Below are 17,165 nucleotides of genomic sequence, written 5' to 3' on the forward strand. Positions count from 1 at the left end.
GAAGGTGACGTTAATTGGGAGGACTATACCAATGCCATGTCTTCTGCCATGCATTGTATTTTAAAGGTAAATTGGGATTTACAATTTTAGGGACAACTTCTGATTATTAAAATACTGCACCATCAACTCAACTCTTGAGGTTTGAATCGTTGCTTAAGAGAATGGCACTATTGGAGTGTGTGCTACCAATGGAGGATAATATATCTGGAGCTTTTATATATATTTCAAGTAAATACTGTATTTTGCCTATATGTACAAATTAAATTTTGTTGTTTTAGTGTATCTTGCCATTTTGAGAAGCACCAGGTGTGATACCGCATCTGCGCGGCAGCAGAAGGTCGCAGTGGGAATCAGTTTCAGCTATGAGTTCTTCCTCGAACAAATCACTGTATGTGGGCTCAGCGAGCTCTGGTGGGATGAGAAACCCTACGAGATGGAGTGCCTCAGTGACAGTCTTCTCTCCTGTGTGTAGGTGGGGCCTCCTGCCACAGTGGGTTGTGTTGTCAAACTAACTTTTTGTATAAAAATCTATTCATCAGCTACCCTCTAGTAGCATGATCGCCCATTTGTCTTCAGAATCACAGGAAGAACTGCCTTATGTTTGGGGAAGGGTGTCCTTGTGCTCATATATTCTGCCACTTTGACATTTATATCCAGTGCAGCAACAGGACCCCTATTCACCACACAAAACAGCAACATTCAGGTGAATTCTTGGCATCTATTTTTATTCCTTCCCTAAGTAGACTGCTCTGCTCTTCGTGTGCCGCTGTAACTGCTTCAGCTGCCTCACTTGTTAGCTAAGACAAGAGTCGATGACTGTCACACTAGAGCCACACTAGTGACTTTGGCTGGCCAGTTTTGTAGTTCTCTTTCTGCCCCACTACTGGTTGTGTCCTCGGGCTATGGACTCACAGACAGAGTGTTGAGATGTCTTGAGGCTGCCTCCTCACCTGCCTGGGTAAAGATCAGCATGAGGTAAACAAAAGTATTTCTTTTTAGGACAACCACCTGTGTATGGGGAAGTTTTCTCTGTTCCCCCTGTCTGCAACTGATCACAGACCTGGGCTTTCCCAGGCTCAAGTATAAGGGAAAATGCCACAACGGTCTCGCTCTGTGATGGTTTTGGACGAGGGAGTGTTAATTTGATGCTGTGTTGAACGTGGGGAGTGAAAAGTTGATTTGTGTTTGACTTGGAAGAGAATTGTATAGAAGAGGAGATTTAGTAAGACAAAGGATCGAAAACTAGACGATGCACACGGTAGTTTATGTTCGATCGGTTTGTTCTGATTTGTTTGCTTAGATTTTGTATTGCAACATGCTGCATGATTTGTTTGGGACATATAGGCATGCAATTTATCTGTAAATAGTTTGAAACAATAGTGCCACAAGCTTGTACTATGCTCTCATCTAGAATCCCTGCAAGTGAAAGAGAAGACGTCAGTCTCAGGGGCTCGAAGGAGGGATGTAGGAGAGCAACAGATACATGTTAGAGGGTTGAGGCCTATTTATTGGGAAAATAAGAATAAATTACTTTGGCTTTTTCTAATGTGACGTTTGAACCTAACAGCTGGTGCGGTAGAGAAGATAAAGGGATGGTATCGCATGGACTTGGTCCCAAGAACGTTTTACACAAGAGGTATACTTCACTTTGTTCTGTTTTTGGTAAATCAACTTTTTTTAGTGTCTGCTGCATTAAGGGGGCCTGCCGTTAGTATTATCTCTTGCAACATGCACTTGTCTGTATGTCACACAATTGGGTTTTCTTATTTATTTCTTCCACTAATTTCAAGTAACCACAGAAGAGATGTGTGGTAAATGAATTATTGTCTCTTCTCCTGCCCGGATTTTAATATATGGCTTAAAATTTTAAAACTGATGCTCCTGCAGCTCTTCTAATTCTTTCTATCTTGATGATATCCCTTTGATTAAACTGTAGATTTTGAATGTCAATAAATGTAAAACTAATCCAGAATAAATTCAATGTATTACTGTTAGGGATGGGGCACAATGGGCTCATTTAAATATCTCCTGCATTTGTTATATCACATGAGTTACCAGTACAATTTTTAGGTCTCGCCTACAGACAGCTGTTAACTATTCGCTAAAGACCCCATGTGGATGACATCACGAATTTAGGTGGGCTTAAAGCCCATGTATTTCTTACAAATGGGTGTCTTTGTTGTCAATCTTGTCTACTTGCCTTTTCTTAGAAGGCTTCATCGTCTAGTGTTTGTCTGTCCCCTGGTGCACAGCTTCTTGACCATCCTTTGGTTGGATGACTGATATCCTCCCATTGCTTCTGTTTCAAGAACTACGTTTGTATTTTGCTTTGGACATTCAATGTGAGTGCATTGGTTTTCTTACTCTCTTGCCCTTCACACCCTGGCGTTTACCTTCCCTGCCCCATCAGCCTCTCGCTGCTAAACGCTGCTAGTTTCATTGATGTTCATGTCCTTCTCTATGAGGCTTGTGTGCCGCACATCATGCATTTCACTTTTGTTCTACTTCTAAAGCAGTTGAGTGGCGAGTGCACAAATGTTAGAAATGTTGGGAATGTAGAGAACCGTGCAACTCATTTGGATAGACTGAGTATGTAACACGCACCGCTGTAATTATTTTAATAACAAGCTTTTATTCTATACTTTTTTAATTTTAGTTTCTTTATTTGCAATATAGAATTAGACCTTTTTAAATTTACTTTACATTTTTTTATTTGTTTTATACTTAATGAATATATATGCATTCTTTTAATTGCATTGCACATTTTTCAGATCTATAATAAAGTGTTTTATTTTAAATTTTAAGATTTGGCACAGTAAATCTGACCCCCTCCAAAGTCCATCTCTTTCGTTACCCGTTACCGCTACTCAGATTGCAGTCTGACTAGTAAATGTGATCGCTCCAAAGTCCTACACTTCGCTTACAATTGCTCAAACTGAGGTGCAAATAGTACACCTAACCTCTCAAAAGTCTAACACTTTCCCTACCTTTGCTTACGTTGGTGTGAGAATAGTAAGCCTGACCCCACCGAAATCCAACACTTTCCGTACTGTTTGCTTAAGTTGAAGTGGGAATTAAACAAAACCTTCAAATTCATATTCATCATTAGCATAATCATAATCGGAATTACAGAAGCACCTATCATCATCATCTCAGTCCTCATGATCGCTATGAAAGGTTTTGAAGATTTCAAAGCAATATTCAAATGCTTCCTCGCCCTGCACTATCTCCTAGCTAGAGGGTTCATATTGCGGAAGCAAGTCTGGCTGAGCAAGCAGTGTCATTCTGGGAGAATGGGAAGAGGGTACATATTGTAAGTTAGCAGTGAAGTTAAGATCACCAACTATTGAAGAAATCCCTTTATTAACAAGCATTGGCAAATCCAACAGTTTTGGCTCTTGTCTTTCAAATGCATGTATGCTTTCATTCATACAGCCACTGATCCATTCAAGCTCTTGGTGATGCATAATTTTGGTTGCACCTTCATGCATTACATGAGTGATATAACAATGTAATAAACAATACATATGTCATGTGCCTTAACATTACTAATGTTGAGTGGAGCATCTAAATTGTATAATTGAAAGTGCATTCACTGTTGAGGATTAATAGCTCATGCATTTAACATGCTGAATTGTGTTATTCATGCACATTTGAACTGTTCATATTCATGTTTCATTTAAAAATTCTGCTTTCATTCATAATAGAAAGATGCACTAATAATCATGTATTCCGAATGTGCATTGTATGACTTATTAAGCTAGCGTAACCAAAGGCCGGAGATATTTAGTTTCTTGTGTTTAACCTTCAACATGGAATTTGCTGCCATTGCAATATTCGTTTTTGTACGGGTGCATTCATGCAAGTCTACAGTTTTGTAAAGGGATATTGTGTGTTGAAGATAGTGGCGTACAGGAGTATACTTTGGCAAGGACAAGGAGTGCTAACGAGCTGCGAAGAAAAGACTCCTGTTTGTGTACCAGACACCGGGAAACATTCAAGGTCGTCCTGATGTTCGAGTCGTGGGATGAGAACTTGAGGGGTGTTCCCAGTTTCAACTTTGCAAGGAAGATGGAAAACTACTGTCATGGATGATGTAGCTTTCTCAAAGGTTCTATAGGTTTAATTGGAATTCACCTAGGTGGATGAGGACAGATTCCCTTGAGGCTTGGATGGGTACTGACCTCTCTACTCTTTATTTATTTGGGTGGGTTTATGCAATACAACACCTCTCTGTCAGACCTTCTTCTAAGGTTTCTGATATGCTGACACGTTCCTATATTTCCTGACACTTAATAAGGATTTCCCTTTAGTTTACTTTAGGGTACTTAGATTAACTTAGATTCTCCAAGGATTAGGCAAGAGGACCACAGTTTAAATACAGATCATCAGATTCTGTTTCTTATCTTTTGTATTGCCTCAACTGAAATTAAACCATGCCTTATGCTTATACGATTTCACTTCATTTGACACTTTACTTTGTAGTTATAGTTTCTGTCAGTAGTTTGTGCGGTATGAGTGCAATTGGTAGTGTGAGACTACTATTCTATGAAAGGTACAAGTGCTGGTACTCTGGGAGAGGTATGATAGTGCTGTCTAGTGTGGGTAGTAGTCTTATGGGTAAGAGTGTTGCTGGTAGTATGAGACTTCTTCTCTGCAAAGGATCTGTGAGGTTTTGTTAGCACGAGACTGCAAGTCTAGGGGGTGATGCTGTTGATGGTATGAAACTACAATTTTTTTGGCGGTGTGCTGGACTTTTTTGCTTATGCAGGGTCATCCTTTTGCCTCCTGCCTCCTATTTTTTTCTGACCTGTTGCTGTTGGCTTTTGAACTCTGAGCACTTTAACACTGCTAACCAGTGCTAAAGTGCATATGCTCTCTGTGTAAATTGTATGTGATTGGTTTATCTATGATTGGCATATTTTGCTTACTAGTAAGTCCCTAGTAAAGTGCACTAGAGGTGCCAGGGCCTGTAAATCAAATGCTACTAGTGGACCTTCGGCACTGGTTGTGCCATCCACATAAGTAGCTCTGTAATTATGTCTCAGACCTGCTATTGTAGTGTGTGTGTGCAGTTTTAACTGTAAATTCGACTTGGCAAGTGTACCCACTTGCCAGGCCTAAACCTTCCCATTTCTTCCAGGTAAGGCACCCCTAAGGTAGGCCCTAGGTAGCCCCAAGGGCAGGGTGCAGTGTATGGTTGAAGTAGGACATATAGTAATGTTTTTTATATGTCCTGACAGTGAAATATTGCTAAATCCGTTTTTCACTGTTGCAAGGCCTGTCCCTCTCATAGGTTAACATGGGGGCTACCTTTAAAACTGATTAAAGTGTAGATTCCCTTTTGGAGCGGATGGACATGTGGAGTTTGGGGTCTCTGAGCTCACAATCTAAAAATACATCCTTTAGTAAAGTTGATTTTAAGATTGTGTTTGAAAATGCCACTTTTAGAAAGTGAGCATTTTCTTGCTTATACCATTTCTGTGACTACGTGTTTGTGGATTCCCTGTCTGGGTCAGTTTGACAGTTGGACTGATTGCACCTCACAACAGACAGTGACACAAAAGGAGCTGGGGTGTAGTCTGCATTTCCTGATGAGCCATCTGTGCTAGGAGGGTGGGGAGTAGTGGTCACTTACACCTGAAAGGGCTGTGCCTGTCCTCACACAATGCAGTCTCCGACCCCCTGGTGAGTGTCTGGGGCCTTGCCTGGGCAAGGCAGGATTTCACATTCAAAAGAGACTTTACTTTGAAGTAGGCCTACTTCAAAGGAGAAATTGGGTATAAGAAGGGCACCCAAAACCACAGACTTTAGAACACTTCTGGAAACAAGAGCAACCTCTGTGTGGAGAAGAGCTGAAGTGCTGAGGAGAAGTGCTGCCCTGCCTGTGACTGTGCTTTGTGGAGCTATCCTGCAGTTGCTGCGTCTGCCAGAGTAAGAGGGCAAAGACTGGACTTTGTGTGCCTTCCATCTTGTGAAGAAATCACCAAGGGCTTCATTTAGAGCTTGCCTCCTGTTGTTTGAAGTCTCAGGGACAGCAAAGACTTCTCTCTGCCAACACCTGGAGTCTCTGGAGAGACTCCTGCTCTGACAAGTGGTGCCCTATCCAGTCCCTGGGCCATTGAAAGGAAAGCTGGTGGAAATCCAAGGAAATCGACTTCGGACGACTTCGGACCGACGCTGCTGCTGAATCCGGTGATGCCGCCTGCAACCGACTCCGTGATCTTCGCTGGAACGCAACGACCTTCCCAGGCCCGACACCGCTGCAGCCCCGCTGAAGTCCGTGAAGCTATAGAAGTCACCGCACCACGTTGTGACCGACGCCGCTTGAAGTGCGTGGATTCAATGTTTCACACAGACGACGCGATCCCCGACTTTGCGCATCGACTTGTTTTCACTCTTCACCACAGGTACTGTACTTGGGGGTCTGCGTGACTCCGTGTCCGGAGCCGCAGGTGTCGGCTTGTTGGGAACGACTCCGTCATGGCGCCGTGTTAACACCTCATCGAAGCATTTTGTGTTTCTAAGCGCTATTTTTTAGTTTAATCTTTAAAAATTAATAACTTGACTTGCGTATGTCGGATTCTTGTCGTTGTGGTCTTGTTTTGTTTAGTTAAATATTTCCTATTTTTCTAAACTGGTGTTGTGTCATTTTGTAGTGTTTTCATTAAGTTACTGTGTGTGTTGGTACAAATACTTTACACCTAGCACTCTGAAGTTACGCCTACTGCTCTGCCAAGCTACCAAAGGGGTAAGCAGGGGTTAGCTGACGGTGATTCTCTTTTACCCTGACTAGAGTGAGGGTCTTTGCTTGAACAGGGGGTAACCTGACTGTCAACCAAAGACCCCATTTCTAACATGGTGCTATAACGCTGCATGTAGGGTGATACTATCTTGAATCAGTTTCTTGTGTACTCTGCATACCTTATGGGAGCAATCAATTTATAATAACATCAATGGGAAACCTATTTATCGAAAGGTGTAAGATTTGTTGTGGGGTACCCTAAAAACTCACTTCTTTCTATTTATTGATACTAGTAGAAGTGTAACTTGACACTAGTAAAGTAATGAATGAATACATGGTGAATTGCGCCCCACATACCCTCACCTTCTGACAAATGTATTTGCATGAAAGTTTTTAGCTGCATAACATCTCCAGGATGGAATGGAAACAATAATGATGCATATATATTATTCCAGTCCACGGCCTTGGTGCATTGAACCTTACAAAACAGCTTCTAAATTAATGAAAGGAATCAAATCACAAATGGACAAACCAGGGTGCCTCCTTATTCCTCAACTAAGAATGGGCAAGCCACTTCCATAAGGAGTGGATAATATCTAAGCAGTAAGTGTTACTTCTGAAAGAAATAATTGGTCTTCATTAAAAAAAATACTAACTATATATACCTACATGTGGTTGTGTGTCACAATGTGTGTTTTCTCACAGTTACAAAACAGCCTTTCCTTATTTAATAAAAAAGATAACATCTGTTACTTTGTAGTTATAGTTTCTGTAAAGGGCTCTATACTCACTTGCAGAACCAGATTTTAAAATTATAAAGTTAATAAAGGAACAAACAGAAATAAATGCCATTTACCTCCGTCCAAATTCCTATTTATTAACAAAGTGGTCTTAAGTCATAGGTCCTGATTACGTGTTTGGTGGTGTGATTGCCAGACTGCCATAGTGGCGGCCGCCAAAAGACCACCACATTAGCGGTCAAACAGACAGCCGCATTACTAGTTACACAGGCAGGCCCACCAAAATCCAGTGGTTCGCAGTCACCAAAGTAATACACTACACCACATTGAATGGATTTGAAAATACCATATCTGACACACATTGCCACACTCAACACACTTGCAAAGTATACTATAAAACACACCTCTTCACACAACACAATCCTTTGCTTCTCCAACACCAAACACAAAAGCCAGAGCGCATCCAAACACTTCTAAGCTATAGAATAGGCACCCCTCCAAATTTCTCTAAGCACATATCCCACACCCTCAACACAGGTCCCTTTCCAATCACAACCATTTGCATTACCCAATTCCATAAACTTACCATAATCTGTTAATCTCTTCCTTTTCATTTAACACCACCATGTCACCCCAGAAAAATCTCCATTTCACACATGAAGAGTTAAGAGTCATAGTGGATTAAATCATAAGAGTATAGGCACAATTGTTTGACGCACAAGTCAAAACCACCATATCATCTGGAAAATGTAAATTCAACAGAGTGAATTCTGTAGATTCCACCCACCGCACAAAGGACATCAGGAAGAGGTGAAACGAACTCAGAGGGAAGGTCCGTTCCATGGCATCCAGGCACAAGCTGCAGGTCCACAATACTGGTGGTGCCCCCCCCTTACAACTCACATCCTGGGAGGAGAAGGCCTTGGCCATCCTGCATCCTCAGGGCTTGACAGGAATACCTGTGGCAGTGGAGTCTGGTAAGTCACAACACAAAAATATGTCACCAAAATGTATTGTCATGCATGCTCACTGCTCACCGTTTGCCACTTTCACTGTCACCACACTCACCAGCCCGGTGTCCACATGTCCATAGCGCCCTGTCTGGTATCTCACAAGTGAAGTAAACTCACCTGGGGGAACAACATCTCTGTATTGTGTGTATAATACAGGGATTTACAGCTCTACAATTCCTAGCAGGCACTGTCCAACAAATCCAAAAAACAGAAAAGTGTATCCTGCTCAAAATTACCATGTTTGTCAACTCCCAACTGAAGTTTACCCACTTGAGAGGATGACCTTTGTATAATGTATGTAGTACAGGTAATGACAGGACTGCTAAGGCCAGGAGTCACTGCTACTGTCACTCCACTCAGCCACAAAAGTGTCCTCTGATCAAATGACCATTGTCCCTGCCAATTGAAATGTACGCACCTGGGAGGATGATATCTGTATAGAGCGTGTGTAGTACGGGCACTGACAGGACTGCTAAGGCCAGGAGGCACTGCTACTGTCACTACAGACCAGAACAGTGTCCTCTTCCTTGAAGTACACAGTACTTCAAAATCTCATATGATGTGTACTCACTGGGGGTGTATGCATCTGTCAGGTATTGGAGAACAGTGAGAGTGACAGGACTGCAACTTACAGCAGGCACTGTTCCCCCAAACCCAAACACTAAAAGAGTGTTCTTCCACAAAATACCCCTGTGTACCAAGTCAGCATTGAAATGCACTTACCTGGGAGGAAACCATTAGTATACTGTGTGTACTACAGGGAGTAACATGGCTGCAACTCCCCAGGAGGCTCCCTTAGCATCACTCCAACCACCAGTCCAGTGTTCACTTGCAAACACACCCTTCTTTGGGAATCCACACATAAAGTGTACTCACCTGGGGGGATGACATAAACCAAGTGCATGACATACAGGGAATGACATGACTGCCAAGGCCAGGAGACTCACCTAATCCAAACACAATCCCAGTGTGCATCTGGCCAAATATCCTTTTTAATTTACTCGCAATGTCAGTGTACTCACCTGGAAGGCCAACTTATGTATACTATGTGTAGTTCATGGAGCAAAATGATTGTAATTCAAAGGAGGACCAGTCCCTGTAACTCCAATGTCCATACGCCATAATGCATCTGTCTGTGAATTCACACATGAAGTTTACTCGCATGGGAGGGAGCAAGAGACAGTTCATGGTACACTCTGTGATATGGCCAACCATCCACAACTATCTTGAACAGCTAATCCAAGATGTAAATATTGGGGACAGGAAGGACAACCCAAACTGTGTGAACTTAAAAAAAAAATCAAGGCCTCAATATACATCACCTGAATGGTATTGGCAGCAGACACATTCACCATGCATTCAGCACATGATGACTATAGTCACACATACAACAAAGTACATGGTCTGCCTGCATAACAATCAACTAGGCCTTAAAAGCAAAGGCACACCCTGCCCAGGCACTATTTGCCTGCACCGGTAGCAAGATGTAAGTCTCTGCCCATCTTCCCGAGTGTTAATGAACTCCTGCATTCAGAAGCTGGTTGACTGAAATGGAATTGGTATGTTTCACAAATGTCAGGCAAATACAATTATAGCATGTGTACCGGTCACATAAGGAAAACCTGCCAATCTAATGTGTACACAGACATTGATAAATGTCACTGTTAGCTACTGGAGGTAGATGTCACTATACAACCTGTAACATTGTATCCCTCACACCAACAGGTTGAGCTGTCACTGGGAACACCGAGACCACTGAAGAGACTGCCACTACCCCCATGGATGAAACCCTCATTGAGGACAACACTCCTGGACGTTTTGGATGTTTAGGATGGTTGTAGCCCAGCAGGGCAACCAGGTCAGACAATGCTAGTGAGTCTCACCGTGACTACACCGAATCTGGTTACATCAGCATCCCAGGCAGCTATTTGCCCCACAACCTGCCCCCTAACCTAGGACAGTGAAAACCATCTCATGTCCCCCAGTCCAGGATCCTGAGTCACAGCAACACACTCCAACAATAATGGTCCTAGAACTAGTAGTAGGGGGCATTCTGTAGCAGGGGCACAGGCACGAGGAGGTAGGGTGCATGGAAGGAATGTTGTGGGCCAGCGGCATGAGGCCTATGGGGAATGCCTTGGCCAAGACTAGTAAGAATTCCAAGGTGTGATGGGCCAGGTACTTGCTGAACTCAGGGAAACTGAGCAGCTGCAGAGTGTCTTCCATAGTGAGTCACTAGAGAAGTGGGAGACCACCAACACCATCCTGGCCTCCCTATAAGAGGTGTTCAGAGAGATAAGCAGTACCCTGATCAGGAACTATGGGCAATACCACACCCCTTCCTTTGGCCAAGCAACCCCAGGCCCTTCTACATCTGTGGCAGCCATTGGAACGGAGGCCCTGTCAGCAGAAGGACCTGCCACAGACACCCTTGGCTCTGAAGCAGAAGAACCCCCCACAAGCGGGGATGTCCACCCAAGAATCCAGGAGCATCGGATGGTAAGACACCAACCACTGCCAGCAAGTGACCCCTTCCTGAAGGAGCTCCTTTGTGTACCACATATTTACTCTGTTGACTTTTGTCAACCACCTTCCATTTTCTATGGTAGTAGAACACTGGGCTTTGGACCTCAAATGTTGTGGCTTCTACTACAATGATTACATCCTCCATGACTGATCCCTTCACTTTACTTTTGGGTTGTATAACAATATTATTGTTTGCACCTATGTCAATAAACTCACCGAACTGAAAATCATTTCCTGCTTGTTTCTGTTCCACATTTTGAAATGTTGAGATGTAAGCCCATGTGATGCACATGAGGAAGATACAAGATGGTAATGTAAGGAGGGGTATGTCACAGGCAGTGTCATGCTGAGGATTAAATAGCAACAAACTGATACAAGTGAAGGTCACATCAAATATTTTATTGCGCTGTGCGGCACATAGGCTGTCAAAATGTCTGGGCTGTCATAGCCAACAATAGCTGAACCATGATGATTTAGGATGGATATACCAAGGTACAGTCCCCCAGACCACAGAAGTAAAGGCTTTGTCAGACCTCGTCCTGTAGAATAGGCTAACAGATTAGTGGATGTTGTCACCAGCTTGAGCCTTGTCACATACCAAAACCAGGTCTGCCAACATAACATAAGCTATGGCACAGACAGAGGGCAGTACAATATTCCCTGATCAAGGGTCTGTCCTATGACAATTTCCTTGGATCTGGTGGTATGGCACAAACCTATGTCAGTGTTGTGGCACATGCACTGTGGCATGCAATGAGGAAACACATCTACAGCTACAAACAGGTCATACAAGATCCTCGTCAACACAATGTGAAGAGAGAATGCATGGTTTGCACTTGATGACAACAGATCTCAAGGCCATTTGATCACTCACTTGAGACAATTGACTCAGCACACCACATCAAACCAGTGAATTGTGCACTTCAGACTTTCACCCACACACTGTCCAGGCTGCTTTGGCACAGGGCTCATACACCCTAAATCTGTGACCAAGATTACCTGGATCAATTCACATGCACTTCCTCTGTCATAATAGCATCAGATACATGCCCATATCACAACTCTGAAATGCCCACATGGAAATGTCAGGGTGAAGGTACCTGGATAAAAACAATACAAGGAGGTTAGGTTGGAAATGTATACCTATGACCAAAACTGCATATCAAACTCAGTAGATACACTTACATTGAACTGAGACTAACACAAACCCAGCAGATAATCAAGGTAGTGAAATGATCAAGTCCAACTTAGCTAGTAACTCTTAGCTGGATACTGCAAAGTAGGAAAAACAAAATACTCCACACATCCTGACAACTACAGTTCTGCATACAGTCACAGTAATTATATCACATTACAGACTTGCACTCAGGTAAAGCAGTGATTGATGAGATCTGCACACAAGTCTTCACTTTCCTCTTCATCACTGTCATCCTCATTTGGCAATTCAGGATTCTCACCCAGTTGCACAGCTAGCTCCCCCTCATCTGGGATGTATGGGATATTCCTCCGCAGGGCTATGTTGTGGAGCATGCAGGAAGCCACAATGATCTTACACACTTTTTTGGGTGAGTAGAGGCGGTTTCCAGACACCTAAATCTGCCCTTCAGGAGCCCAAAAGCCCAGGCCACAACACACTGTGTTCTTCCATGGGCATCGTTGAATTGGACTTCCCCTTGCATAGTTGGATTCTTCACCAGCGTCAACAACCATGGACGGTTTTGGTAATGCAGAGTCCCCTGTTATGAATTGGGACTTATGTGCAACTATGAGTCCCTCTCATCTGAGTTGTTGCAGCAGACATAGTACAGACACAAACAGGACATATGTGACTTACCAACCAACCAGGCCCTCTCTGGGTACAGTCGTGACATCGGCTGGGGTATTGCACAGTTCCGCATAATGAAGGCATCATGAACTGAACTCGGAAAACAGGCACAGACGTGAAATGTAGAGATCCCTCAAACAACTTGGACATTGAAGGAATGGAAGCCCTCGCTGTTGTAGTACACTTGTTCATTGCCATGCGGGGGGACCAAGGCAACATGTGTGCCATCAGTGGTTCCCACCACATGAGGGATGTGTGCCAAACCATAAAAGTCACCCTTCACATGGGCAAAATCCTCACGTTGAGGAAACTGGATATAGCTGTCCAGGTGCTTCAACGTTGCTGAGAGTACATCCTTCAAGACGAGACTGAACATAGGCTGGGACATCCCAGCAGATAGGGTCACTGTATTTTGAAAGGACCCTGTGGGCAGGAAGTGCAAAAGTGCCATAACTTTTGCAATGGGTGATATGTTATTTGGATGACGAATGGCAGGCATTAGATCTGGCTCCAACTGATGACACACATCCACAATTGTTTACGATTCATATGCTAGATCTTGATGATGTGACGTTCTTCCATGGTCTGAAGCTCTGGCAGTGGAGGATAGACAGGAGCGTGTTTGATCCTCCCCCTCCCTGGGTACCTAGTTATAAAAATAAATGAGTATTGCCTTATTCAATGTGTGCCTTGCAATATACAGGATGCATGTCAATGTTAAAATGCAACAAGATATGTATTAAGGTGTGGACATGATACACAATACAAATCACAACTATAACCACATAGAAGTCGCATGTCACACCCTTGTTTTTTCACACATGTGTACACATCATGTATCTGATAATCACCAATTTGTGCATTATAAATGCCACTCGGACTGTACTTGATGTCCCAATATTTAAGATGACCTTTGTCAGGGGGGTGGTGCCCCAATGCAAATTGCCATATGTGCCTAGCAATGTCCTACAATGGTGTTTGAGTAGTTGGACCTATATGACAGGACAAGACATGCACTTTTTGCAGCAAAAAACAACATTTTCGGAGGTGTGAAGCATTTTTCAGAGCCATATAATGCATTTCAGGCCTCTTACATGGCGGATGCCTGACCTACTGTACTGGACATTAGGGGCCGCTCAAGACCGCCGGCAGAAGTCATCATGGAGGTTTCAACCGCAGGGGACACAGCCATAGGCTAACGTTGTTGCCAGTGGCGGTTGCAGGCCAATATCTGTGTCCACCGGAGGTGACGGCCACGTACATGGCGGATGTGATTGCCATCTTCTGAAAAATCCCTCACTTGGCTCCTGACACTGCTGCCAGCAAGACCTCCACTACCTGAGCTGCTGTTTTACTGCCTCTGTGAGCAATCATGTCACGTCCAATAGGTGGTAGGGCCCCAGTGTACTCATCAGGGGAGTTGGAGATGCTGGTGTCTGTATGGGCAGCTCTACGGTGCACCAGAGAAACAGGTAAGTACCTCATGTACACATATTTTCTCTGTACTTCACCATATATTGCCTCCACACAGGCTAGAGTTTGCCCATGTGTGCCAATATGTAAACTCAAGGCCCTGTAGGTGCTGTCAATCTGCATCAATGGGAGAGTCAGTGTGCAGCTATTTGTGTTCAGTGCTAGATGTTGTGTTCTAAAACATTGTGGCTGTGTGTGTTTTGAGTGTTCTCTGATCCAACTTGTGTTGGATGCACATAACTAGGTGAGGTGACATTACTGCCATCCCCAGACATCTCTTACCTTGTGGATGTTGTCAATGTGAGACAACATGTATTTGCATGATAACATGAGTTGTGTATGCCCTGTTGTATGTGTCAGTTCTGTATAAAGTGAGGCATGTGTATGTTGCCACAGATATTTCAAACCACATCTGCCCTTGCTAAACTGCTGATTGGAAGCCGGATCCTGGCTCACTCTGCCCTTTAGCTCGGCACACACACACACACCACATGCCAAATTGCTGCCAGCTACATGATTTACTGTCTTGCATGGAAGTGATGGAAATGGAGTTTCATGCATGTTCTGTCTGTTTAGCCTGCAGAAACCAGGGCCTGCCAAATGTATGTCACAGTATGAGTCTAAGTCTAGGCTGGTGTAGAATCACTTTTAGTATGCAGCTGTGGTACTGTGCTCACTCCCTGTATCCCAGCTGATCCTGCTATGAGGCCAAATCTTGCCTCTGTGCTTATATGCAGCTTATTGAGGCTCTTTCCTCTGATACCAACGTAATTGCTTTTAAGGGAGAGTTAAAGATCTGTGACTAATGTGTATTTGGCATCATTGTCAATGTGTGTCTCTGACCCCTGGCCAGTCCCTTAATCTCATAGCTCTCTTGTCAGCTTCATACAGGTCACATATCTCCTGTACAGGCTCATTGCATCTCTGACATTTCGAAGGTGCAAACAGTGTATTGTTTTCTTGGAAAACATGATATGTGACTCAGGTGCCTACTCACATTGCATTAAATGGACAACTCATGTCCATGTTCTGAATGCAAGCTATGTAATATTGACACATATGTCCAAAAGTGTGTTCTGTGTTGATGACAAGACACACAGAACCCCACCCCCTGAAGTGGTACAAGTCTGCATTTGTATTTGCAGATGTCTTTCTGTACTCACCATGCCAGTTCCCTCATTGTTACCCATGGGTAATATTAGCATTTGCACTCTGGCAGTAGCCTGTAGGGACTGTGTGCAGAGTATCATTCTCACAGGGTGTGAGTGTTTTGATGCATTTGATGAGTCTACCTTTCAGAAAGCACAGAGGTATGATGTGTCTTAGTTTCTCAGATTTCGGTCAGGTTGCTAAATCATGTCCTACAAGATGTCAGTTGAGCTACCTAGTTAGTGCAGGGCCTGTCCAGGGTGGATGGTTGGTCTGCAGATTGGGAACTGCTTTTAGTCATGTGCCTGACCTCAAATGCTATTATGTGTCACACGTGGGCAGTATGGGCAAAACAGAATGTTCTTAGCTTGGTGTGCTGAGACGTATGTGAATCGGCCATTTTGGATGATACGTGTGAAAATAATTTATTGTCTTGTCTATTTCATCCATGAAGGTCAACGCCCTTCAGAAGAAAGGGATATGGTGAACCATCACCAAGAAAGTGCGAACCCTGGAGGTCTACAGCCGGGTGAGTGCCCCCTGTTGCAAAAGGTGTTAAGACCTGAGATACTGGGTATGGAAGATTACGGAGGTCCAGCTGAGGCTGTCCTCTCAACGTAGGTCCACAGCCAGCAGAGCGCTCCCTGTTGCAAGAGGTGTTAGGACCTGACACACTGGGCCCGGAAGATCGCAAAGGCCCAGCTGAGATGCCCTCTCGATGTGGGCTGGGTGCTTATCGGACCATGACTCGCTAATAGCCTGCATTCTGGTGGTGGCCCAGCTTGATGGGCGTTTGAGGGCAGCATAGCATACACAAGGGGATGAGTACACAGCAAATTCCTGCCTATCCCATTGCCAGGTGATTGAGTGAGGTACACACAGTAGGTGGGAGATTGTTTCTGTTGACATGGCATGTATATCAAAGTGGTGTGCCTTGCCCTTTGGCAAAACTGGGGGAATCCTCAAACCACTTGCTCTGCAGGGAGCACAAATGGTTGTGTACAGTGATCATTCATGTACTGTTTGTTGTTGTAGTGGGTGTAATATATGTCCAACAGATCGCTGCCCATAAATGTTACAGGCCAAAGGTAAGTAGATTATGGATCAGTGTACTCTGCTATGTGACTGGGTAGATGTGTATGTAGACATCTGCCACCCAGAAGCTAGTTTTCTTCAGTGTATGATGGGTGCTGGTGCCTCACTGTAGTCTGTGATGTGTAGGTGTCCCTCATACATGTGATATGGCTTCCATGGCTAAATGTTTGCAGATGTAGCAAACTACTTTCCCTTGGTAAGTGAGGAATGTCTATTGACATGACTGATATGTCATCACCGTTGCCAACATTCCTTGTGCCTACATGTCAGTAAGTACCCCTTTTTATTTAAGAAACACTAGTAAGCTGCAGTTTCATGCATGTTTTACCTATGTTGATGGGATGATATCTGTATTTCCTATCATTTGTGGCAAACAGTATGTGGAATTGTACATTAACAATGGGGGTACAATTCATGTTGTGCCACAGATAGGAGTGTGTCACCATAGTATATTGTCTGACAGATATCATCATGCATCAAAGCATGTTGTTTGGGATTGAGAACTGCATTAGCAATGAGGGACATGACAGGTAAGCCCAGAGTGTGGAACCACTTTGTGTTCATCTATGTCCTTGATGCTGAATCATTTTGAAAACTGC

The 17,165-nt window shown here is 43.8% G+C and overlaps 1 protein-coding gene across 1 annotated transcript in view; it reads right to left on the reverse strand.

The window, feature by feature from the left end:
• Positions 1-13,274: 13,274 nt before the first annotated feature.
• Positions 13,275-17,165, reverse strand: part of LOC138261028 (metalloproteinase inhibitor 1-like) — a 76,492-nt gene continuing 72,601 nt past the window's right edge. The window contains exon 5 of the mRNA XM_069209643.1: positions 13,275-13,495. Within this exon, the coding sequence (XP_069065744.1) occupies positions 13,388-13,495 (108 nt within the window). The 3' untranslated portion in view covers positions 13,275-13,387. The remainder of the gene's footprint in view (positions 13,496-17,165) is intronic.

The sequence above is a fragment of the Pleurodeles waltl genome, chromosome 10 (assembly GCF_031143425.1).
Source record: "Pleurodeles waltl isolate 20211129_DDA chromosome 10, aPleWal1.hap1.20221129, whole genome shotgun sequence".
NCBI classification, from domain to species: Eukaryota; Metazoa; Chordata; class Amphibia; order Caudata; family Salamandridae; genus Pleurodeles; species Pleurodeles waltl.